Raw genomic sequence first — 25,996 nt, 5'->3', positions numbered from 1 at the left:
CTCACATCGAGAGTGTGATCAGAAGTGAGTCTGTGAAACGGCTGTTCTGGAGTCAGCGCTTGGTGCAGCACACGGTGTACTGTAACCGCTATCGACTGATGCAACAACACAAACTCAACGTGTGTGTGTGTGTGTGTGTGTGTGTGTGGTGTGTGTGTGTGTGTGTGTGTGGTGTGTGTGTGTGTGTGTGTGTGTGCTGTGTGTGTGTGTGTGTGTGTGTGTGTGTGTGTGTGTGGTGTGTTGTGTGTGTGTGTGTGTGTGCTTTGTCTTCCTATAATCTGCTCAGCGTGTTTCTCTTCCTTCTCTTTTGTCTCTGCTTCACTTCCTGGTTTTCCTCCTGTGTGTGCACACTCAGCACTGAGGGATGAAAACAGGGAGTGAGGAGGAAGAGGAGGAAGAGGAGGAGCTTTTTGGCTCCCCTCTCTGCTTGTAAACAGCTTCATGTTACGGAGCATCTCTCCTGTTTCTTACTCCATGTTCCCTCCCTCCCTCGTGCTTCCCCACCAGAGACTGTATTTATGACTGAATATATAAGATCCACGCCCTCATGCAGCAAGAAGCTCCGCCCCTTGTTCTTTCTCATGCAGCAAGAAGCTCCGCCCCTTTGTTCCTTTCTCCTGCAGGAGCACGTGTTGAGGCCCCCTCTGCTCCCTGGGTTTGGTCAGCAGGAGAGGACTCTTTAAAGTAGAGACACTACATACTGATATACACCTGGACATCAGCAGGAGAGGACTCTTTAAAGTAGAGACACTACATACTGATATACACCTGAACATCAGCAGGAGAGGACTCTTTAAAGTAGAGACATACATACTGATATACACCTGGACATCAGCAGGAGAGGACTCTTTAAAGTAGAGACACTACATACTGATATACACCTGAACATCAGCAGGAGAGGACTCTTTAAAGTAGAGACACTACATACTGATATACACCTGAACATCAGCAGGAGAGGACTCTTTAAAGTAGAGACACTACATACTGATATACACCTGAACATCAGCAGGAGAGGACTCTTTAAAGTAGAGACACTACATACTGATATACACCTGAACATCAGCAGGAGAGGACTCTTTAAAGTAGAGACACTACATACTGATATACACCTGAACATCAGCAGGAGAGGACTCTTTAAAGTAGAGACACTACATACTTATACACCTGAACATCAGCAGGAGAGGACTCTTTAAAGTAGAGACACTACATACTTATACACCTGAACATCAGCAGGAGAGGACTCTTTAAAGTAGAGACACTACATACTGATATACACCTGAACATCAGCCGGAGAGGACTCTTTAAAGTAGAGACACTACATACTTATACACCTGAACATCAGCAGGAGAGGACTCTTTAAAGTAGAGACACTACATACTGATATACACCTGAACATCAGCAGGAGAGGACTCTTTAAAGTAGAGACACTACATACTTATACACCTGAACATCAGCAGGAGAGGACTCTTTAAAGTAGAGACACTACATACTGATATACACCTGAACATCAGCAGAATACCTTTTTAAGTTTATTTTGAGGCTAAGACTTGAATTCTTTTCACTATCAACGATGCATTTCCTTGGAATCATGCAAAAGCACATGTTTGAATGTCGTGTTTACCAGAGAGGAGCTCGTCTAAACTTGCCCTCTGGGTCATTCAGGTACAGTGTGTACTCTGTTTACTGCATTGCGAGCACGATTGAAATGATTGGAAGGGATAAAATAAGATGAATGGAGGGCCGCCAAAGGGTAACGTGAGATCAGACCGACTGGATCAAGCTTTGTGTGCTGGCTTTTTTTTTTTTGCGGATAGAGGGGGGTCCAAGGGGTCCAAACACTGGTACATCTACTCACACCGTCCGCTCCTCGAGCCTCAAAGGGCGGAGCAGCGAGCCCCGCAGCGTCCCGCCAACACGGCACCCAGACCCCACGCAGCATTCTCATCCGTTTGTCCTTACCGGTGTCATTCTCTGGCCATGGTAACACTGTAACGGTGGTGGACTCATCAGAACAGAGTGGGCGAGCTGACCAATCAGAGCACAGTGGGCTCACAGGGAGGGGGGGGGCAGGAGCTCCGACAAGCCGTGTCGGACAGAGAGTGAATACACAGACTGCACAGAGATGCTGTGAGAAACCTGTGAGTTTGGAACATTGAACAATATACATCTATTCTAGTGGACCTCAACGCTGGAGCTATGATCAGTAGACATGGCCACGGGACCTTTAAATATACGAACTATGCAGCATAATATAATGCAAACGTATTTAAGGACAGGGTAATCAGAAAAAGACATAAATACAAACGAAAGAAATACATTTGATTTGATCAGAATTACTTTAAATAAATACACTCGCAAGTAAATAAAATAGATCAATAAAATAAAAAGATTTAAAAAAAATATTAATTTACCATTTATTTTCTAATTATTGCCTGCACTTATTTTTTATATTTTCTTGTTGCATTTATTAACTATAAAAATAATAGTAATAATAATACAAATACTTGTAATATAATAATACAACATGTACACAGTGCTTTCCACGGGTTAACATGTTCTTCCAGTACATTTTTATGCTATTACAGTTTCTTTCTTTTCACCAAAATCAAGACTGCAGGACTCGCAGAGTAGTGTGTGTGTGTGTGTGTGTGTGTGTGTGTGTGTGTGTGTGTGTGTGTGTGTGTGTGTGTGTGTGTGTGTGTGTGTGTGTGTGTGTGTGTGTGTGTGTGGTGTGTGTGTGTGTGTGTGTGTGTGTGTGATGGAGGTATGTCAGCTGCTGTGTGCTAATCCCTCGCCCACTTGGCTGCGCTTTATGATTATTTATGATGATGATGGAGTCGTGTGTTTCAGGGTGAAGCCGGTCAGAACCGGTTCTCAGGTCCTCTGGTCGGCTGTAGTTTCCACTCGCTGCAGAAATCCCACTTCCTCCTTTCATTTCTCTCAAACGGCTTCCTCTCCCCCCCCCTCTGCTTCACATCAGCATGTTTCTCCTCTTTGGCACCTCGTCCACTCACTTCTCCAACACTCAGCTCACGCTCTTCACCACCGTGACGTCAGCAAGCACAGGATGGACAGAACGTCTGCAGAAGCCGGGGAAATTGTTTAAGTACAACAGAATCTTCCTTGCATGATGCCAGACTTATTTTAAGAAGGAGAAGAAGAATGGGGGAGGGATGAAACCACCTTTAATTATCACACATGCGGAGCACACAGAAGTCTAGTACTAGGAGCAGTGGGCAGCTAGTGTAGAGCATTGGGAAGGGGGTGTCTGGTGCCTTGCTCAAGGGCACCACGGCAGGGCAGGAGGTGAACTCGGACCTCTCCAGGTAGCAGTGCACACTCCATATTTTATGTCTGGTCGGGGACTTGAACCGGCGACCCTACGGCTCACAGTCCAAGCCCCTACTGACTGAGCAACTGCCGGACTGAGATGATCTGACTCAGCATTAAAATCTTTATTAGTAATACAGAGCTGCACATATTTAAATATACACATTTTAACAGACCCATACAACACTTATAGTTATATAAATATTGCTATTTTATTTTGTTTAATCTTTTATTGCACATTTCTATTTAAGTTCTTGTGTTTATGTTAGTATTTTTATTTAATTTTTGATATGCCATTGCAGATTTTTACTTTGATTTCATATGTTTTAATACATATTTTTATCTTTTATTGCAGATTTGTTGTACTTTAACTTATTAGGTTTAAATAAATATTCTTTTTTTTATTTGATCTTTTTTTACTTTAAATTCAATTGTTTTTATATTATATTTACTGTAATACATTTGAAAGTTGTAGTCACATTTTAATTTTAACTTACTGCATTTAAATATATACATTTGTAATCTTTCATTAAAGATGTTTACTCTTTTCTTGTGATATATAAATACTGTCATAAATCATATTTCCTGTCAGATACAGAAAGTATTCTGATTCTGAAATAAAAAGGGATTCTTCAATTCGACAAAAGTGGAAAGCAGTTAAGAAATAAAGGAAAATGTGCAATAATTTGTCCTTAAACTCATGGTGTAAGAAGAACAGCATGGTAGTTGTGTATTGAAAAGTGAGATGAGTTTCCCTAAATCCCTATTTGATATAGTTTGTTGTTTTTTAATGCCTACTTTTTCCGGTTTAAAAACAAAAGCCTTCGTTCACTGTTAATGTATTCAAGAAAAGCAACATGTTCAGTAAGATAGGTACCTCTAATTGATTTAGTAAAAAGCAAATTGATCGTGTTTTGTTGTTGTTTTAACCGTGGAGGCATGCAAAACAAGTATTCAAGAGTAACAGACGTAATACAAATGGACATTTTGTTGATCCACTTCGTCCTCCTGAGGGTTAATATGTGCTCTGTCACGACAAACAGCTTCTGTATTAGACTCCGAGTTACCTGGAAACAGTTCAAACAAACTCCTTCATGCATATGCCTCTTATTGATGCCCTCTCTGACCGCACCTGCCTGATCTCTTATCTCCAGGTGAGCGCTCCGAGGCTTAAAATAAACCTTTAGTCTCTCTCCAAACAGTGTGTGTGTGTGTGTGTGTGTGTGTGTGTGTGTGTGTGTGTGTGTGTGTGTGTGTGTGTGTGTGTGTGTGTGTGTGTGTGTGTGTGTGTGTGTGTGTGTGTGTGTGTGTGTGTGTGTGTGTGTGTGTGTGTGTGTGTGTGGTGTGTGTGTGTGTGTGTGTGTGTGTGTGTGTGTGTGTGTGTGTGTGTGTGTGTGTGTGTGTGTGTGTGTGTGTGTGTGTGTGTGTGTGTGTGTGTGTGTGTGTGTGTGTGTGTGTGTGTGTGTGTGTGTGTGTGTGTGTGTGTGTGTGTGTGTGTGTGTGTGTGCACACTGAACACACAGCTAACAAAAGAGCCATTCAGTGGAGAGGCAATAACAAAGATGGAGGCTGCATGTTGTGATATTTTAAACGGCTGTCAGCCCCCCCCCCCCCCCCCAGATACACTTATTGATAATGAAGCTAGTTAGTGAGGTGTGTTAAATGAGGTAGAAAAGGCCTGGTTAGGGAATAGGATTCATGTTTGAAATGACATGTGATAAACATTCAGGTTGCCCCCCCCAAAAAAATAGTGACAATAAGGACACTTTTTTTTTACTTTGTGTGATGTCATGCATTTGTGTGATGTCATGCATTCATACCCATTAATCCCCACTTCTTCTTCTTCTTCTTTCGTCATCATTAGACCAAACCGGTTTGAGTGACATGTTTTTGGGGAATAGTATTATTGCAGCTTACTGTGACTCAGACTCAGAGAAACTCCCGGTGTAATGCAATCCCATGAGAGCTAGACGTGGTGTGGCTCCTGTTCAGACATGCTGCCGATCACTCAACTGTTTGATGATTTTCGCTCTGAAATATCATTTCGTTTTCACCTCCAATGACCCATTCCCCAGAACGACAAAAAAAGTATTTTTGTAAGTAATAATACTAAGTGTTTCCTCATATTAATTGATGTAAATACATTAATGACAGAACAGCTTGTTGAAATGCTTGAGCTTTTAATTCTTGCACAGATGAAAAAAAGAGTCTATTAAATATATAAGGTTGTGCTAAAAGCATTTTCTCCTTCCAAACTCCTTCAGTCTGCTCTCATGAGAGGCAGCCACGGTTGATTCACTTGTTCATTCCTCAGCATTACAGCGATAGGAACGATTATTAATCAGAACCATCAGAACATAAGCGACACTGATGGCGTGAAGACAGATGTATTTAAAAGCATGCACACAAGGTTGAAGGTGGACTGGATGCCTCTGTGGGGGTCAGACATCACGGGGATCTATTGACACAGACGGACGGCAACTTCACGAAACACTCCTTGTTATCCCAGCACTTCTCCTCTGCAAACAATTAAAGAAATATATTTGTTTTTATATTTCTCTGGTACTCAAATCTAAAATTGACATAACTTATGGTAAGCGTAATGCTATATTACCTCGCCAGAATTATTGGGCTCTCTATCACACCAGTCTGTGTAGTGTAAAGGAGTCCCATCAGACTAGGTCCAGACGTTCACCTGCGAGAAACAATAGTACATTTATTTATCAGGAAAACTGTGAAATTAGACGGAATAAACTGGCATATACTCAAAATACCAAAACTAAACATACTCATATGCAGAATCACCTTTTTGTTTCAAACAATATATTACATCTTAATTAACTGCTGTTTTCTAATGATTTCTTATAAAATGTATATCATGAGATACATTGCACTTTTTAAAGTGTTATTAAACCTATATCACACCTGTATTACACTGTCCTGAGATCCATATTAAACTAATATTATACCATATAATACCCACATTACACCGTTACTTAATCCTTATTACACCAATATAACACCTATATTACACCCATGTTACAGTCATGTTAGAATCCTTTGACTGTATACCAATGTTGTCAAATAAATGTAGTGGTACTACATTTAGTGGAGGAGAACTATTAAGTAGCATAAAATAAAGAACAAGTCCCTCTAATTGCACTTTACAACCGACCTTGAGTAAATGTACTTAGTTACTTTCACAACTGTAAAGTACCTCATGTACTTCAGAGCCTCCGATCCACGCTAGCTTAATCCGATGTGTGGCGGTCATGATCATCTTCTGGATCTCTTGGTACTCCATCATGTTGCTTACGGACGCCAGGTGTCCCCTCATTGAGTGGCAGTTTCTCTGCAAGACAAATTAGAAGAATATTAAAGAAAAAAGAAATCCTGCATTCCACATTTTGCTCAAGTAAAAGTAGAAAAAGTCAAATGAGTCATTGTACAGAATGGCCCATTTCAGAATAATGTATTCTTGATGCATTTATGTGTTTGTTGCAGCTACTGCTTAAAATACATATACCTCTTAGTTTATATTGCTCAATATCACACATGTTACATTTGTCTCAGGGGACAGTTTGTACAGGTTATCAAACTATCAAAACAAATGCATTTGTAGTCCTGAGTCATTACCTCGGCTTTAGCCCAACTCATGGGTATGGGGTTGAAGAAGAAACAGCGTCCGTTGATCGAGGTCCATCCACTGGGGCAGCGAACGGAGCGCTTCACCACATGACTCTTAACTGAGAACAAAAGTTAGTCTATTAATGTAAAACTTTTATTAGACTCTCGTTTTATCTGATGGCATATAGACATAAACCCTTTGTCGTAATTGATTCCACGGCTTGGTTAAATACTAGATTCTGATTGGTCAATTTGGACATTTCAGAGGTTGTTATTACTCAATAACACAGTGCTGCTATGCAAAATTATGACCGTTGCTAAGGAGGATCACGATCAATGACCGCTTCGCTGTACATTATCCCTTACTTATTACACGGCTTAGTTGAATACTGAATTCTGATTGGTCAGGTTGGACAATCTGTAGTCTGTTATTTCTATATAGCGGACCGTTTCTAAGTATACAATACCGTTGCTAAGGTATAGAAGACTGTTATAAGGTATAGAAGACTTTTGCTAAGGTATGGGGACAGTTCAGCATGAATTCAAAGATGTGTGCTCTCGAAATGTAAAAAGAAATTGAATATAAAAAAATAAATAAAAATATATATAGAACTACATTTTTGAAAAACATTATTATATATATATATAAACATCTAAAACTCAATATAAAACTTAAAGGTGGGGTAGGTAAGTTTCAGAAACCGGCTCGAGATACACTTTTTGTTATATTCCATGGAATGCTCTTAACATCCCGATAGCAATGAAAAGTGCTTTGACGAAAAATCCATAACAAAATTTCATCTGTAGAAGCCGTAATACTGTAAAAAGTACAACCTGCCTGTCAGCCTTCCATCGGGGCACAAACTTATCTCGTGCCCTCATTGGTCATGTGCGCGTTCGTGTGTGTTGGAGGAGGGGCTCTGTGAGGAAGGGGCAGATTTTCTCCGGTTGTGTATTTTCAAATTCTAGCGATCTCGAGCCGGTTTCTCAAACTTACCTACCCCACCTTTAATACATAAGATCTAAATATATAAAAACTAAATATATTGATACTGATTGAGTAACAGAAAATTAACCAAAGTTTTCTATACCTTAGCAACAGTCTTGTATGCCTTTAGCAACAGTCTTCTATACCTTAGCAACAGTCAGCTATCCCTTAACAACAGTCTTCTATACCTTATAAGAGTTGTATATACCTTAGCAACAGTCAGCTATACCTTAGCAACAGTCAGCTATACCTTAGCAACAGTCTTCTATACCTTATAAGAGTCTTATATACCTTAGTAACAGTCTTCTATACCTTAGTAACAGTCTTCTATACCTTATAACAGTCAGCTATACCGTAGTAGCAGTCTTCTATACCTTATAACAGTTGTATATACCTTAGCAACAGTCAGCTATACCTTAGTAACAGTCTTCTATACCTTATAACAGTTGTATATACCTTAGCAACAGTCAGCTATACCTTAGCAACAGTCTTCTATACCTTATAACAGTCAGCTATACCTTAGTAGCAGTCTTCTATACCTTATAACAGTTGTATATACCTTAGCAACAGTCAGCTATACCTTAGCAACAGTCTTCTATACCTTATAAGAGTCTTATATACCTTAGTAACAGTCTTCTATACCTTAGTAACAGTCTTCTATACCTTATAACAGTCAGCTATACCTTAGTAGCAGTCTTCTATACCTTATAACAGTTGTATATACCTTAGCAACAGTCAGCTATACCTTAGTAACAGTCTTCTATACCTTATAACAGTTGTATATACCTTAGCAACAGTCAGCTATACCTTAGCAACAGTCTTCTATACCTTACAAGAGTCTTATATACCTTAGTAACAGTCTTCTATACCTTAGTAACAGTCTTCTATACCTTAGTAACAGTCTTCTATACCTTAGCAAAAGTCTTCTATACCTTATAACAGTCTTCTATACCTGAGTAACAGTCTTCCATACCCTAGTAACAGTCTTCCAGTAAATAACAGTATTCATATATTATGATTTAATGTATTATGTAATGTATTTTCATATGTATTTAATTATAGTTTTAAAATAGTAAGTTCTAGTATTTTTGTATAATCTAAAAGCAACTCACCTGCTAGGTCTTTTTCAGCTGCTTCCTCTGAAACGGCTAACAAGTTTAACCCTGCAGTTATTGACTTGTTTACTGACAAAAAACAAATCTGTTAAAGGTTTTAGATATGTTATAATACTCACCAGCAGCTCTAACCAAGGCCATCATGGCACAAACCAGAGCGAACACAGCGAGCGTCTTCATGATGAGGATCCTTTAAAACACAAATACAGATTACAGGTAACAATGTGGGGAATAAAACAGTGAGGAGATGACGAGAGAGTTTGTAGAAACCTGAAGTCCAGCCGTCCTGTGGTGCAGAACAGGAGGAACACCAGCTCTTAAATACTCAAATTTATCTGATAATCTGTAAAGAAACAAGGAACTTAGAAAAGATGCGGCCTCTTACAAAACAAGTTACCCTAATCTTAACGCCTTTTTAGGAAATCTGCAAAAGTTAATAGAAATGTATGTTCCTCTTTAGTCACCTAGTGTTTCTGTAGTCATTTTGTTTTTGTAATTGTGATCATGGCTGAGTCTCTCCATGGTGTCTCTTTGAGGGAGATTTTGGAGGTGAAGGCCTGACACTTCTGTAAGTGATGCATTGCATTTCAAATCGAAGCACAACAACTGCAAAGGGACACAAAGCGATCACAATACACTTAGACAAATGCAAAACAACTACAGAGACACAAAATGATTAGAAGACTCCCAATCATAATTGGGCAAAATAAAGATAAGAAACTATAAAACAAATGCACTATCTCTTACTATGGTATGACCTGCTTGAAGTGAATACATCTGCACTTTCCTTGTTGTTCGGAGTTTGATTCTCTATGCTTTTTGCACTTAGTGTAATTCGCTTTGGATAAAAGCGTCAGCAAATTAAATATAATGTAATAAAAAGACCAAAGCAATTTCAAAGATATGCTACATTTACAACATGACTATACAAGTTAAAGAAGGGCTTCAGAGATGATTTTGCAAAATGCGAAAACCTTCTTCAGTGACACTCAACATTTCCGTGTTCACTATGCTGGCAACTCGACTAAAAATAACACGTTCTTTTTGCAGAAAGCCACAGCATGCCTATGAGACTTTATGGCCATACAAAATGACCATACAAGGTAAAGAAGGCCTTCAATGGTGATTTTGCAAAACTCGAAACATTGTTCGGTGACACAGCAAAATGCATGCAGCAGACATAGAGATACATATAGTTATAGATAGATTTGATGCGTGTATTTTACAGAAACATTACTTTATTTTATATCAAAAATGACATTATGGACTTATTATTATACACGTTAGGATTGGGCGAAATGGGAAATAATGGGAAATAATGGAAAAGACAAGTAATTATGCAAAATCTAACATGATATCTTCTTGTATCAGAATATAAAGTTAAAATCTTTCATACAGTCACTTTGCTTGGTTGCACACTACAGACTTTTCAGTTACTTCTAAAGCTCTTGGTTGCAAGTTTATAGGGTCTTGCTGTGAACCCGTAAATGTTGATTACCCCAAAGTGTTATGTTAGAAATGTATAGTACAGGTCCCCATTACATAGAAGTATTTGCACAATTCACACAAGTTGTTTTAATTAGTATTATAGCCTGCAGACAATATTTAAAAAATGGCTTGTAAGATTTTACAATTTTGGATTCGGACAGATTGCTTATTTATTTGAAGAAAATGATCCACAGTAGATGTAATCATTTTCATCTTGTGCTCTCTATAACCAATGGTCGCAACACTACTCATGGTAGTCAAACAGCCCAGAGAGACAGATATGGCCGCTTTCATGTTAAAACTACAATTTCTTATCATTGCCCAACATATGTGAGTTAGCATCCAGTAGTTTCTGACGAGACAAGAAGTATGCTCCATTTAAGTGGTGCCTATAATGGTGCTACTGTCACTACCGCTAAGCTAATGGTGGCTAATGTTGGGCTATAAAGGAACTACAGCACGGTCCCATAACTTCACGCCACCACCGCTAAGCTAAAGGTGGCTAATGTTGGGCTATAAAGGAACTACAGCACGGTCACATGACTTCACGTCACCACCGCTAAGCTAAAGGTGGCTAATGTTGGGCTATAAAGGAACTACAGCACGGTCACATGACTTCACGTCACCACCGCTAAGCTAAAGGCGGCTAATGTTGGGCTATAAAGGAACTACAGCGCGGTCACATAACTTCACGCCACCACCGCTAAGCTAAAGGTGGCTAATGTTGGGCTATAAAGGAACTACAGCACGGTCACATAACTTCACGTCACCACCGCTAAGCTAAAGGTGGCTAATGTTGGGCTTTAAAGGAACTACAGCACGGTCACATAACTTCACGTCACCACCGCTAAGCTAAAGGTGGCTAATGTTGGGCTATAAAGGAACTACAGCACGGTGACATGACTTCACGTCACCGCCGCTAAGCTAAAGGCGGCTAATGTTGGGCTATAAAGGAACTACAGCACGGTCACATGACTTCACGTCACCGCCGCTAAGCTAAAGGAGGCTAATGTTGGGCTATAAAGGAACTACAGCACGGTCACATGACTTCACGTCACCACCACTAAGCTAAAGGTGGCTAATGTTGGGCTATAAAGGAACTACAGCACGGTCACATAACTTCACGTCACCACCGCTAAGCTAAAGGGGGCTAATGTTGGGCTATAAAGGAACTACAGCACGGTGACATGACTTCACGTCACCGCCGCTAAGCTAAAGGCGGCTAATGTTGGGCTATAAAGGAACTACAGCACAGTCACATGACTTCACGTCGCCGCTAAGCTAAGCTAAAGGAGGCTAATGTTGGGCTATAAAGGAACTACAGCACGGTCACATGACTTCACGTCACCGCCGCTAAGCTAAAGGCGGCTATTTTAAGAAACCTTCAAATGTAAATGGAGATTTTTGTTCCTCTTTAGTCATTTTGTATCTTTTTGAAGTCATTTTGTGTCTTTGTAGTGATTTTGTTTTTGTAAGTGGGATCATGTTTTTGTCTCTCCACGGTTTGTCTTTCAGGGACATTTTGTAGGTGAAGGCCTTCCACTTCTTAAGTGATAACTGAAATAAGACTAAAACATGTTTTTCTTCCTAATGCTCAAAGACGCTTTACATAAAATCTGTAAGAAGTAGAAAGTACAGGTATTTGGGTTCAACATGTGAGAAGTAGAAAGTACAGGTATTTGAGTTCAACATGTGAGAAGTAGAAAGTACAGGTATTTGAGTTCAACATGTAAGAAGTAGAAAGTACAGGTATTTGTGTTCAACATGTAAGAAGTAGAAAGTACAGGTATTTGAGTTCAACATGTAAGAAGTAGAAAGTACAGGTATTTGAGTTCAACATGTGAGAAGTAGAAAGTACAGGTATTTGAGTTCAACATGTAAGAAGTAGAAAGTACAGGTATTTGGGTTCAACATGTAAGAAGTAGAAAGTACAGGTATTTGAGTTCAACATGTAAGAAGTAGAAAGTACAGGTATTTGTGTTCAACATGTGAGAAGTAGAAAGTACAGGTATTTGAGTTCAACATGTGAGAAGTAGAAAGTACAGGTATTTGTGTTCAACATGAGAGAAGAAGAAAGTACAGGTATTTGTGTTCAACATGTGAGAAGTAGAAAGTACAGGTATTTGTGTTCAACATGTAAGAAGTAGAAAGTACAGGTATTTGAGTTCAACATGTAAGAAGTAGAAAGTACAGGTATTTGTGTTCAACATGTAAGAAGTAGAAAGTACAGGTATTTGTGTTCAACATGTGAGAAGTAGAAAGTACAGGTATTTGAGTTCAACATGTGAGAAGTAGAAAGTACAGGTATTTGTGTTCAACATGAGAGAAGAAGAAAGTACAGGTATTTGTGTTCAACATGTGAGAAGTAGAAAGTACAGGTATTTGAGTTCAACATGTGAGAAGTAGAAAGTACAGGTATTTGTGTTCAACATGAGAGAAGTAGAAAGTACAGGTATTTGTGTTCAACATGAGAGAAGTAGAAAGTACAGGTATTTGTGTTCAACATGTAAGAAGTAGAAAGTACAGGTATTTGTGTTCAACATGTAAGAAGTAGAAAGTACAGGTATTTGAGTTCAACATGTAAGAAGTAGAAAGTACAGGTATTTGTGTTCAACATGAGAGAAGTAGAAAGTACAGGTATTTGTGTTCAACATGTAAGAAGTAGAAAGTACAGGTATTTGAGTTCAACATGTAAGAAGTAGAAAGTACAGGTATTTGGGTTCAACATGTGAGAAGTAGAAAGTACAGGTATTTGTGTTCAACATGAAAGAAGTAGAAAGTACAGGTATTTGTGTTCAACATGTAAGAAGTAGAAAGTACAGGTATTTGTGTTCAAAATGTAAGAAGTCAAAGTAAAAAGTCGTCGTAGTGGATCGTAAATAAGTAGTGGAGTAAAGTACTGATACCAGAACAATGTAATTAGGTAAATTAACGAAGCAGACATTTTTGGTCCAATTAATCCGGTTAGTTATTTTGTGAGGGGTGAGACGGTTCAAGTAACTTCCTAACAAGCTGCCCCCCCTTCCAAAACCCTCCATATGCCCCCCTGTGGAGCACAGCAGCAGATAGGGGGGGGGGAGGGGGGTCGTGAGAGGGGGCCATAATTATCCCTTCAATCTCAATCTAAATCTGGCACAGTTCACATCTGGACAAAGACGATAAAAACATCTTGAAATGGTGAAAGTCGGTGCATTCTGGATATGAGTTTTATCCCAACACTGTAATAAATGCAAAATAGATGATCTTTAAAAAGTATGCTTTTTTGTGCTTAATTTAGACAAATATTCCGTTTGTTATGAATGAAACTAGTGCTGGAGAGGCTTTTATCTATTGAAATGATTTTGTATCACTATTATGGGGCTATATAAATGCCCTTGTGGGTGATTTGGAGCACCTGCACTTTGTTCTATCACACTTTTTTCCGTTTAAATGTTTTTTTATCATTATTATGGGACTACACAAATGATAAACAAGAACAATTATACAAGAACAGCTTTTTGAGATAAAAAATGTGTTGGCGTCTAAATTGTATGAACATTTAGTGAGTTTATTTTAATTAATCCATTCGTTTTTGGGGATTTTCTTAAACTTCATTTTTCGATTTGTGTTACTTTTACTTATTTACTTTCACTTATGCAGGGCTTTGGCTTAATACTTAATACTTCTTCCAGCACTACATATTTCCATCTGAAGTGTTCTTGAGTAGCTGAAAAATGATAATACTTGAGTAAATGTACGTATTTCCCCACTGGTTAAAGCTATATATTGTCTCCAGATGGCGTACATTAATATCTCAGCCATTTGTTGCAGTTTTCTCTGCTTCTTACTTCTTACGTCCTCCTTTCTCCAAGTTAAGAGTCGAGCGTCATTATGCAAGTCTCTCTGCTGCACTTCAAACACTCTGCAGAAAGTACAGCATGTCCTCTGCGCTGCCTGTCAGCACTGTGTGAAATATTTAAGACTGTTAACGTTTAGCAGAGCTTGTGGGTTTTAGAGGATTGTAGTGTCAACAAAGATTGTTATATAAAGCTACCAGAAGACAGTTGCATGAAAGAGAGCTGCTCAAAGTCAGCAAACAGACTCTTAAATATCACAACAATATTTACCGTATTGACTTAATGGAAACAATGGCTTATTTAAAAAATAGTAGCTTGTGCGCGATGGACCGTGTTGAACTAGTGATAATTATCTCAAAGATGACTTGAAATAACAGAAATAATCCTTTATTTACAAACAGTCATACATTTCTGAAAAATGCCTATATTTCCACATTTTTTTAAATCATCTCCCCTTTTCGAAAATATATTTAAAAAAGGAAAATGAACTCATTGTTTTAAACATTATCTGGTTTTGAAAAAATTACCTGACTTTTCAAAAAATAAAATTACAAGCTCGCTTTTTTGTATTTTTGTATTCGGGATTGTGGGAAACGGTATTTCGATCTCTCTGTCTGTGCACACAAACTGAAAGATCGACAATAAAGTTGACTTTGACTTTGATGTAAACATTATAGGAGATCACATGTTTCTTATATCTTTAGGTTAGTAACCACATATCTCCTCTTCTCTTCAGCTCCCCAGCATGTTTGGAGACTTGAGGTCGACGTTCATCGCTCTGATGATCGGATCCTACGCCTCCTCCGCCGTCACCTTCCCCGGCATCAAGGTAACAACAATCTGCTGTAAATAACAACAAATATCCATCCATTGTTCCTCATCCATCCCATAAAGGGGTTCCCATGAGTCATTTCAAAGTTGTTTTTCATAATTTAAGGTCAAAAATCGTCTCAAAAAGTCTTTTAATAACAACACTTCAGACATGTGTAGGTGATCCATGCAAAAGAAGTGTCATTGAGTTCATCTGTGATGTGTCCTAACGAACAGAACAGCCTCATCATTTTACATTAAAAACCCAGCTAGATTATACAAGTGTGATAGTGGGGCACAATTATTTGCATTTGCCATTAATTGTATTTTCATGATTGTTATTTGGAGAGACAATTATAGAAAGAAAAATATCCTTATAAATCTTGTCCAGCTGATTAAAAACTGGATTTTAAACACAAAGGTGCATTTGTTATGGAAAGGCTTTTAAACACTTTTTTGGGCTATTGTTTGCTTCCATAAAATGTCTATAGTCAGAGTAGTGGGAATAAACATTACAAAAACACATATTTATTACAAAGCTTGTCAAGTTGTTTCTGTAAATTCCTCCTAAATTCACCAAAAGTTCTAAAAGAATGCCTAATCTGCACATCAAACACATAACAACCCAGTTATCTATGTTGATTCTTTGTTCATGAGGTTAGGGTAAGGGTTAAAGGTATTCTGATTCTGTTTCTGATGACTCCAGGTGATCTACGATCTGGGCGCCACCTTCATCATCATCCTGCTGGTCTGGGCTGCCTGCGCCTGCCTCGTCTTCCTCAACTGTTTCATCAACTGGCCTCTGGAGCCGTTCCCCAGCCCCGAGGACATGGACTACACGTGAGAATAAACGGGATTTCCGGGGGTAACGGGATTTCGGAGACTAACAGGGATGGGATTGCTGAGAGTAACGGGATATGAGAGAGAGTAACGGGATTTCAGGGATTAACAGGTTTTCTGGGAGTAACAGGAGTTCTAGTTCTTTAGTTTGTAGTTTGTAGTTCTTTGGTTAGTAGTTTGTAGTTATTTGGTTTGTAGTTTTTTAGTTGGTAGTTATTTGGTTAGTTCTTTAGTTTGTAGTTCTTTGGTTAGTAGTTTGTAGTTTGTAGTTCTTTGGTTAGCAGTTCTTTGGTTAGTTCTTTAGTTTGTAGTTCTTTCGTTTATAGTTTGTAGTTCTTTGGTTAGTAGTTCTGTAGTTGGTAGTTCTTTGGTTAGTAGTTTGTAGTTATTTGGTTAGTAGTTCTTTGGTTAGTAGTTCTTTGGTTAGTTCTTTGGTTAGTAGTTTGTAGTTATTTGGTTAGTTCTTTAGTTTGTAGTTCTTTGGTTAGTAGTTTGTAGTTCTTTATTTCTTTAGTTTGTAGTTATTTGGTTAGTAGTTCTTTGGTTAGTTCTTTGGTTAGTAGTTTGTAGTTATTTGGTTAGTTCTTTAGTTTGTAGTTCTTTGGTTAGTAGTTTGTAGTTCTTTAGTTGGTAGTTATTTGGTTAGTTCTTTAGTTTGTAGTTCTTTGGTTAGTAGTTTGTAGTTCTTTATTTCTTTAGTTGGTAGTTATTTGGTTAGTTCTTTAGTTTGTAGTTCTTTGGTTAGTAGTTTGTAGTTCTTTATTTCTTTAGTTTGTAGGTCTTTGGTTAGTAGTTCTTTGGTTAGTTCTTTAGTTTGTAGTTCTTTAGTTGGTAGTTATTTGGTTAGTTCTTTAGTTTGTAGTTCTTTAGTTGGTAGTTATTTGGTTAGTTCTTTAGTTTGTAGTTCTTTGGTCAGTAGTTTGTAGTTCTTTGGTTTGTAGTTTGTAGTTCTTTGGTTAGCAGTTCCTTAGTTGGTAGTTCTTTAGTTTATAGTTATTTGGTTAGTAGTTCTTTAGTTGGTAGTTCTTTAGATTGTAGTTTTTTGGTTAGTAGTTTTTTGGTTAGTAGGTATTTGGTTAGTAGTTATTTAGTTGGTAGTTCTTTAGTTTGTAGTTCTTTGGTTTGTAGTTAGTAGTTCTTTGGTTAGCAGTTCTTTAGTTGGTAGTTATTTAGTTTATAGTTATTTGGTTAGTAGTTCTTTAGTTGGTAGTTCTTTAGATTGTAGTTTTTTGGTTAGTAGTTTTTTGGTTAGTAGTTATTTGGTTAGTAGTTCTTTAGTTCGTAGTTCTTGTACGGGATTTCGGGGAGTAACAGGATTTCTGGGAGTAACTGGATTTCTGGGAGTAATGGGATTTCTGGGAGTACGGGATTTCCGGGAGTAACTGGATTTCTGGGAGTAACGGGATTTCTGGGAGTAACAGGATTTCTGGGAGTAACTGGATTTCTGGGAGTAATGGGATTTCTGGGAGTAACGGGATTTCTGGGAGTAACTGGATTTCTGGGAGTAACGGGATTTCTGGGAGTAATGGGATTTCTGGGAGTAACGGGACTCCTGGTTGGTTAAACCAAAATACTGTATAATTATGCTAAGTGTATTTATTTATTTTTCTTTCTTTTGTATTTGATGTCCAGGTAATCCAGAAGTGACAAAATGCGATCAGGTTACTTAACTTTTTTACCCTGATTTGGTTTCTGTTTTGTACTGGAACGTGTAAAGAAACACACACACAGGTTTCTGTAGAGAGATTCTCCGCAGAGATCTCCTCACACACATGGAAAACATTTCATGGACTTTTACGCTTTCTATCCGAAGCATAAAGACAGGAAAGACTTTAAAACCAGATGATCGGCCGGATTTGCTCAGTCACCTGGATATTTTCTTTCCTCCTTTTGCTCGGCTCATGTATCTTCTTCTGACTTTCTTTCCTCATCCTTCTCCTTATTGGTGGATTACTGAACTTATCTTAAGTGTTCACATCCCCCCCTGGCCTTCACCTGCAAAATACCACTGAAAGACATGTGCAAAGACTAGGAAGAGACTCAAAATGACTCAAAATAAATGGATTAAAAAAGATGCAAAATAACCATAAAAAACGATAAGAAGCCCAAATGCAAAGAGATATAAACAACCACAGGTACACAAATGACAACAAGCAGACTCAAAAAAGGGCACAAACTAAATAAAAAGGAGACAAAATTACTATACAGACACAAAAAAGACCATACAATGACCAACATGAACATATAACTACAAGAAGACCAATCAGAGAAGTTAATTGCAACAAACAGAAGTCTACCACAAAGAGACTCAAAATACCGGTCTATTACATGACAGAAAAAGACAAAAAGAAACCACAAAGAGACATAAAAAGACACAAAATGACTCAATTTGACTTCAAACAGTCACTTATGGAGCATGTGTTTCCACTTGGCGTAGTTCCGGCTAGCGGGTACTATTTCACAGTTTTTCTGGTCCCATAAAATCGAGGTTCTTTCCGGGCCAGCAACCGGGCTGAGTCGGGCTGAGTATGCTAAACTAGAGAGAATCGCTGGCAAGGGGGGTACAACTATAAGATGAACATATTTGACCGTGATTTAATTGTAATACACGTTTCTAAATGATGCCGAAGTAACAACACACTGATACCGGTTAGTAAAAACCATGAATTAATGCTTTGACAAGTCTGCAGACAGACGGCAGAGAAACACCTTTTTAAAATGCATGTTTTCTGAATGGAGATCGGCTAAGCTAACCCAGTTCCGACCGTCCACACTCACAACAACGGCCTACAGACATAAATAAACCAGCGACTGTATTCTCCATGACACAGACAGTCTGTGGTTTGGACTGGTTTAACTTCTGTCTAGTTTCTGAACAGATATGAGGAGCTGTGAGCTCTGAGGGCTAACAGCTAACGGCTGATGTTGGTTTTCTGTGATTTTCATTGAAGATGACATCACGGCTCCGCCTACACTGCGTTACTATAGTAACTGCCCCAGCTACTACACTGTAATGGAAACGCAGCATAAAGTGAGCCTGGCCTACCAAGACCTAACGAGGCCTAGCCATACAGAGCGAGGCAGAGCGAGGCCCTGTAGTGGAAATGCGCCATTAAAGACCTCAAAGATACGTAAAATGACACAAAATGACTCAAAGTGACTTCAAACAGTTACAAAAAGACCAAAATGGACAACAAAGTGACACAGAATCACACTATTTCACGGTTCTCTGTATTTTGCGCTCAAAATATCCTCTTCACCGCCTCTTCTCTCCCCACCTGCAGGGTTAAGATCAAGTTCAGCTGGCTGGGCTTCGACCACAAGATCACGGGGAAGCAGTTTTACCAGCAGGTGACGACGGTGGGCCGCCGCCTCAGCGTGGGAAACTCCATGAAGCAGAAACAGCCGAACAAGGACCTGGCAACGCAGGAGGCCAACAAACTGTGCCTGTCCACCGTCGACCTGGAGGTCAAATCCAGGGACCAGGAACCGGGTGAGTCTGCAGGAAAATACACACTAGTGTTGTTACGATACCAACATTTTTGTTTCGGTACGGACACCAAGTCAAGAATTGCGATTAAATGTCATTATTGTGCTTTATTTCAAACCTGGAAACAATTTGCAGTCATAACACAAACTTTTGAACAATGAGAACTATAAATAAAATAAATTAAAGCAATGGCATTCAAGGTAAAATGACAATTAACTAAAATAGCAGCATCATCTCAAACAACCTTTTTGTCAAAATTCAAAATAGAGGGATCTGAAGCATTCCTTACAGACAGGCCTCGTGGTGTCCGTGGTGTCCCTCGCTGTCGGAGATGGAAAATACTTCCAAATGTCACTTCTTGCGTCTTAATTGTCTTCAAGCTGAGGCGCATTGGCAATAGCACTCACACTTGCAGCCATGCTTCTCGTTTTGTCACATGATATAAAAGCTATATTCATAAAAAGAGTATTTTTAAACACGAGTATCTGTACTTCTACTTGAGTAAAGGATGTGTGTACTTTTGCCATCTCTGCAAGACAGACAGGATGTAAACACTAATGGGAACAGTCGAAGAAGACAACGAGGAAGTTACAGGAACACAGTATGCACTTTGACATTGTTCAAGGACTTGTTAGTGGACGATAAGGTTTTCCACACTGCCTTAAAAGTGCTTGAATTTTAATTAAATATCCGTATGAACCCTCAGACCCCAGCTCGGACCTACATCTGTACAAAACAATTAGTCCCAAACATGCCTGTGTTACCTTAAGGCGCCCCTTTACCTCCGCCCTAAATCCAAGCTAAGCTAACGTCCGTTTCCCCCACACCTCTTGCTCTCTTTGGTAACAAATGGACCGTGGAATATGTTCAGACCCTGATTTTAGAAAGCCACTCAGCAGGTGTTTGGTTTCAGAGCCTGAGAGAAGCATCGTAGCGTTGCAGTCATTGTTAATTTCATAACAGCTGGACATTTTCCATCTGTCAGGAGCTGTTAGATTACACACGGCAGCTCTCATTTCTCTCAGCTAGATATCGACTTATCAGCCCTTAAACCCCAAAAAGCAGAATAGGCTCCCATTTAAGTATAAGTAGTAATACCACAGTGTAGAAATACTCTGGGACAAGTAAATCTAGCAGCAAAGAACCAAAAATAACATTTCTTGTGAAGCATAATAGCTATTACAATTAGTGATCCATTCATCAGTTCATCATTTTAAATGTTAGAGCTGGTAAAGGTGGAGATGACTTGTTAACGGACTATATAATAACTATAAATAAGTGTACAGTAGTAAAAAGTAGGGATGCACGATATTGGTTTTTTGAAACCGATACCGATAACTTCCTGCTTCTCAAGACCGATACCGATAACCGATAATAATATAATATATATATATATATATTAAATGTACCTGTAGTTTTTGCACACCTGGTGGTAAAAAGAGACTAGTAGTGAGCAAAGGACATGAGCATTACTACTATGAACAAAACAAAGCCAAGAACAGTTTTGTCTCTTCAAAGTGACCATATTTATTTCCCCAAATAAATATAATTGAGTATTTTTTTGAGTATTGCCTTTTTCAAAAGCCTCGTCGATAGTTAAAAGCCCCGGTGCCTTTGCAGCTGGCTTTGGATTCGCCGCTAGTTTAGCAGCGCAGGCGTCTTCGTACGCTTTGAACACACCATCGTAGCCATGGCGATGTTTCAGGTGACTCATCAGGTTGGAAGTATTATAGCTCGTTGCCTTTTCCCTCCTCGTGGAACTTCTGCATCTGTTAATACAAATAGCAAGCGAACTATCTGACTCTGAAACTTTGAAATAGTCCCATACTACCGATGACATGTTTGTTCACTGTCCTGGCTTCACGGCCGCACGCCATTTACGTCACAGCCAGGCACGAGTTAGGGAGCGCTGGATTTGTGAAGAACTCCCCTCTTCCTAAACCACTAACACCACAGTACTGGCAGAACGGGAGGAGCCGAGTGAAAAACAAGCGCCCCTCATCCCAACCCACCCACACCGCAGGATCTCTTTCTTTTTTTACCCAAAAGATATATTGTATATTATCGGGGCTATTAATACTTTTATCGGGTTTATCGGGATGACGTCATAATTCCTAATATCGGATCGATAATTATCGGGCCGATAATTATCTTGCACCACTAGTAAAAAGTACAATATTTGCCTCCATATTGTAGTCGAGTACAAGTAAGTGCATAGTACTTGAACCTAAAAAGTCTTGTGCAAATGTTTCTTTCCACCCCTGTGTTATGGTAATTATTTATTTAGCTTGGCCACCCTGTTCTAGTTTGGTATGTAAACGTGACATGGTGCCAGCAGGATGATAGCCACGGTTGTTTTTATTCCTAATAACCTCTTCTTATTTCATTTCCTGTGCAGCTCAGTCCTTCATGAAGAGTATCTTCAGCCCCATCTTCATGCTGAGCCTCATCACCATGTGTGTGACGCAGCTTCGCCTCATCTTCTACATGGGAGCCATGAACACCATCTTGGAGTCTCTGACGGAGGGAGACCTCAGCACCGGTGAGATTAAATAATAATAATAATAATACATTTTATTTTTAGGCGCCTTTCATGACACCCAAGGACACCGTACGATTTGTTAAAAAAAAGAAGAAAAAAAACTGTATAAACACACAGTAAGGAACTACAGTACGGTCACATGACTTCACGTCACCACCGCTAAGCTAAAGGTGGCTAATGTTGGGCTATAGAGGAACTACAGCACGGTCACATGACTTCACGTCTCCACCGCTAAGCTAAAGGTGGCTAATGTTGGGTTATAAAGGAACTACAGCACAGTCACATGACTTCACGTCACCACCGCTAAGCTAAAGGTGGCTAATGTTGGGCTATAAAGGAACTACAGCACGGTCACATGACTTCACGTCACCACCGCTAAGCTAAAGGTGGCTAATGTTGGGCTATAGAGGAACTACAGCACGGTCACATGACTTCACGTCACCACCGCTAAGCTAAAGGTGGCTAATGTTGGGCTATAAAGGAACTACAGCACGGTCACATGACTTCACATCACCACCGCTAAGCTAAAGGTGGCTAATGTTGGGCTATAGAGGAACTACAGCACGGTCACATGACTTCACGTCACCACCGCTAAGCTAAAGGCGGCTAATGTTGGGCTATAAAGGAACTACAGCACGGTCACATGACTTCACATCACCACCGCTAAGCTAAAGGAGGCTAATGTTGGCTGTGATGACGTTTAGTGGTCAGAAAGTGAACCTTGTTGCTGTGGATGTTTTCTATGTTCACTTTTCTTTCTGCTCTCTAACGATCCTCTCTCTCCTGCTTTCTGCTCAGCTTCAGCGCCTCGTTGTTAACTCTGCTTTGTCTTTCCTCCCGTTCTGTTTCTGCCACTCTTTCTCTTTCCGCCGCGCTGGCTTCTTGCTGCTGTTTCAGTGGAGAAGATGCAAGTGGGTAAGAAACTTCAGGCTTGAATCACAAAGAAACCCAATTTCTCCAGCTGTTTGTTTCCACTATTCATTCATGGATAAACCAACAACCGATATCCTTTACTGGAGCAAAAGTAGAAATACTGTGATTTTAAAATACTATATTACAAGTAAAAGTATAGTAGGAAGTATAGAAGTATAATCAAAAAGATGAATGCAAAATGTAGTATTATATTATTATCATAGAAATAGAGAGATAGATTAGTGATACTACACCAATGTGTTGAATAACTATACAAATGTTCACGTATTTATTGGTATATTTATATACTTTTTCTTCTTATATTTATGCAAATATGTTATTTTATTTCATTGTTAAATAGAGCAACTGTTACAAAGCCCAATTCCCCCCTGAATATGTATAAGTAATATTTTCCAATCAGGACTTTTACTTGTAACGGAGTATTTTAAGACCATAGTACAACTACTTTTACTTGTAACGGAGTATTTTAAGACCATAGTATTACTACTTTTACTTGTAACGGAGTATTTTAAGACCATAGTATTACTACTTTGACTTGTAACGGAGTATTTTAAGACCATAGTATTACTACTTTTACTTGTAACGGAGTATTTTAAGACCATAGTATTTCTACTTTTACTTGTAACGGAGTATTTTAAGACCATAGTATTACTACTTTTACTTGTAACGGAGTATTTTAAGACCATAGTATTACTACTTTGACTTGTAACGGAGTATTTTAAGACCATAGTATTTCTACTTTTACTTGTAACGGAGTATTTTAAGACCATAGTACAACTACTTTTACTTGTAACGGAGTATTTTAAGACCATAGTATTACTACTTTTACTTGTAACGGAGTATTTTAAGACCATAGTATTACTACTTTGACTTGTAACGGAGTATTTTAAGACCATAGTATTTCTACTTTTACTTGTAACGGAGTATTTTAAGACCATAGTATTACTACTTTTACTTGTAACAGAGTATTTTAAGACCATAGTATTACTACTTTGACTTGTAACGGAGTATTTTAAGACCATAGTATTTCTACTTTTACTTGTAACGGAGTATTTTAAGACCATAGTATTACTACTTTTACTTGTAACAGAGTATTTTAAGACCATAGTATTACTACTTTGACTTGTAACGGAGTATTTTAAGACCATAGTATTTCTACTTTTACTTGTAACGGAGTATTTTAAGACCATAGTATTACTACTTTGACTTGTAACGGAGTATTTTAAGACCATAGTATTTCTACTTTTACTTGTAACGGAGTATTTTAAGACCATAGTATTACTACTTTTACTTGTAACAGAGTATTTTAAGACCATAGTATTACTACTTTTACTAACGGAGTATTTTAAGACCATAGTATTTCTACTTTTACTTGTAACAGAGTATTTTAAGACCATAGTATTTCTACTTTTACTTGTAACAGAGTATTTTAAGACCATAGTATTACTACTTTTACTTGTAACGGAGTATTTTAAGACCATAGTATTACTACTTTTACTAACGGAGTATTTTAAGACCATAGTATTTCTACTTTTACTTGTAACGGAGTATTTTAAGACCATAGTATTTCTACTTTTACTTGTAACGGAGTATTTTAAGACCATAGTATTACTACTTTTACTTGTAACGGAGTATTTTAAGACCATAGTATTACTACTTTTACTAACGGAGTATTTTAAGACCATAGTATTTCAACTTTTACTTGTAACAGAGTATTTTAAGACCATAGTATTTCTACTTTTACTTGTAACAGAGTATTTTAAGACCATAGTATTTCTACTTTTACTTGTAACAGAGTATTTTAAGACCATAGTATTACTACTTTTACTAACGGAGTATTTTAAGACCATAGTATTTCAACTTTTACTTGTAACAGAGTATTTTAAGACCATAGTATTACTACTTTGACTTGTAACAGAGTATTTTAAGACCATAGTATTACTACTTTTACTTGTAACAGAGTATTTTAAGACCATAGTATTACTACTTTTACTAACGGAGTATTTTAAGACCATAGTATTTCAACTTTTACTTGTAACAGAGTATTTTAAGACCATAGTATTTCTACTTTTACTTGTAACAGAGTATTTTAAGACCATAGTATTTCTACTTTTACTTGTAACAGAGTATTTTAAGACCATAGAATTTCTACTTTTACTTGTAACGGAGTATTTTAAGACCATAGTATTACCACTTTTACTTGGGTAAAGAAGTACTTTTTCCACTTTTACTTAACCCTCTGAATATTTCCCCACCTTTGACTCTGTGTTTGTGTTTCTTTGAGCATCCTCCTCTAAATCCTCCATATTTCATGTTTAAAACGTTGCAAAACAGCCAAAATCAAAGCTCAATAACGCTTTTCTCCCGTCCCTCAGTGAGCGTCTACACGTCGATCTTCGGCGTCCTGCAGCTCCTCTGTCTCATCACTTCTCCCGTGATCGGGTACGTGATGGACTGGAAGCTCAAAGACTGCGAAGACGACAAAGATAAAGTCACCCCGAGGTGAGGAAGCACCCATAAAACACTATGAAAAATGCACTAATTGCAATTCTTTTTACTTTAAGAGATGCAAAAGAACCACAAAAAACCTAAAAGAAACCAATTACTAAGAGATATGAACCATCACAGGTACAAGATTACAACTAACAGACTTTGAGTCACAAAGAAATGTAAAAAAGAGACACAATGAGACACAGAATAAATAAGAAGGAGACACAAAAGGAACATTCGATTACTACACAAAGACAACAAATGAGCAAATATGAAACATTTTACCACAAAAAGACCAATTATTTTGAGTGATATTGCAATATTGGTGGACAGGTGTGGTTGGCGACGGCTTAGCAGATAAGATAAGACGTAGTTTTTTGTGTCTTTTTAGCATTGCAAAAGAGGAGGTAAAAGCCATTGTTCTTCGTGTTGATGATTTGTTTGATCAGCTAAGTGAACTTGAACTGTGAACGGTTTGGAGCAGTGGTTCCCAACCGGGGGGGGGGG

The 25,996-nt window shown here is 38.4% G+C and overlaps 2 protein-coding genes across 2 annotated transcripts; one reads left to right on the top strand and one right to left on the bottom strand.

Annotated features, from left to right (window-relative positions):
* On the top strand, nucleotides 1–25,501 carry LOC117441672 (large neutral amino acids transporter small subunit 4-like; the record flags this gene model as incomplete). Its single annotated transcript, XM_034077715.1, has 7 exons — nucleotides 1–24; nucleotides 15,121–15,213; nucleotides 15,901–16,034; nucleotides 19,319–19,527; nucleotides 21,923–22,066; nucleotides 22,964–22,981; nucleotides 25,375–25,501. Coding segments are annotated over exons 2-7 (716 nt in total), but the record flags the coding sequence as incomplete, so codon positions are not given.
* Nucleotides 5,491–9,408, bottom strand: LOC117441671 (type-2 ice-structuring protein-like). The gene is made up of 7 exons (XM_034077714.2): nucleotides 9,331–9,408; nucleotides 9,180–9,250; nucleotides 9,058–9,093; nucleotides 6,967–7,076; nucleotides 6,548–6,682; nucleotides 5,945–6,025; nucleotides 5,491–5,849 (listed from the first exon to the last, which is right to left on the bottom strand). The coding sequence occupies exons 2-6, from the start codon at nucleotides 9,238–9,240 to the stop codon at nucleotides 6,008–6,010; spliced, it is 360 nt and encodes a 119-aa protein (XP_033933605.1). The 5' UTR covers nucleotides 9,241–9,250; nucleotides 9,331–9,408; the 3' UTR covers nucleotides 5,491–5,849; nucleotides 5,945–6,007.
* Nucleotides 25,502–25,996: the final 495 nt, after the last annotated feature.

Source organism: Pseudochaenichthys georgianus, unplaced genomic scaffold (assembly GCF_902827115.2).
Source record: "Pseudochaenichthys georgianus unplaced genomic scaffold, fPseGeo1.2 scaffold_1889_arrow_ctg1, whole genome shotgun sequence".
NCBI classification, from domain to species: domain Eukaryota; kingdom Metazoa; phylum Chordata; class Actinopteri; order Perciformes; family Channichthyidae; genus Pseudochaenichthys; species Pseudochaenichthys georgianus.
This window is presented reverse-complemented; position numbering and strand designations above follow the sequence as displayed.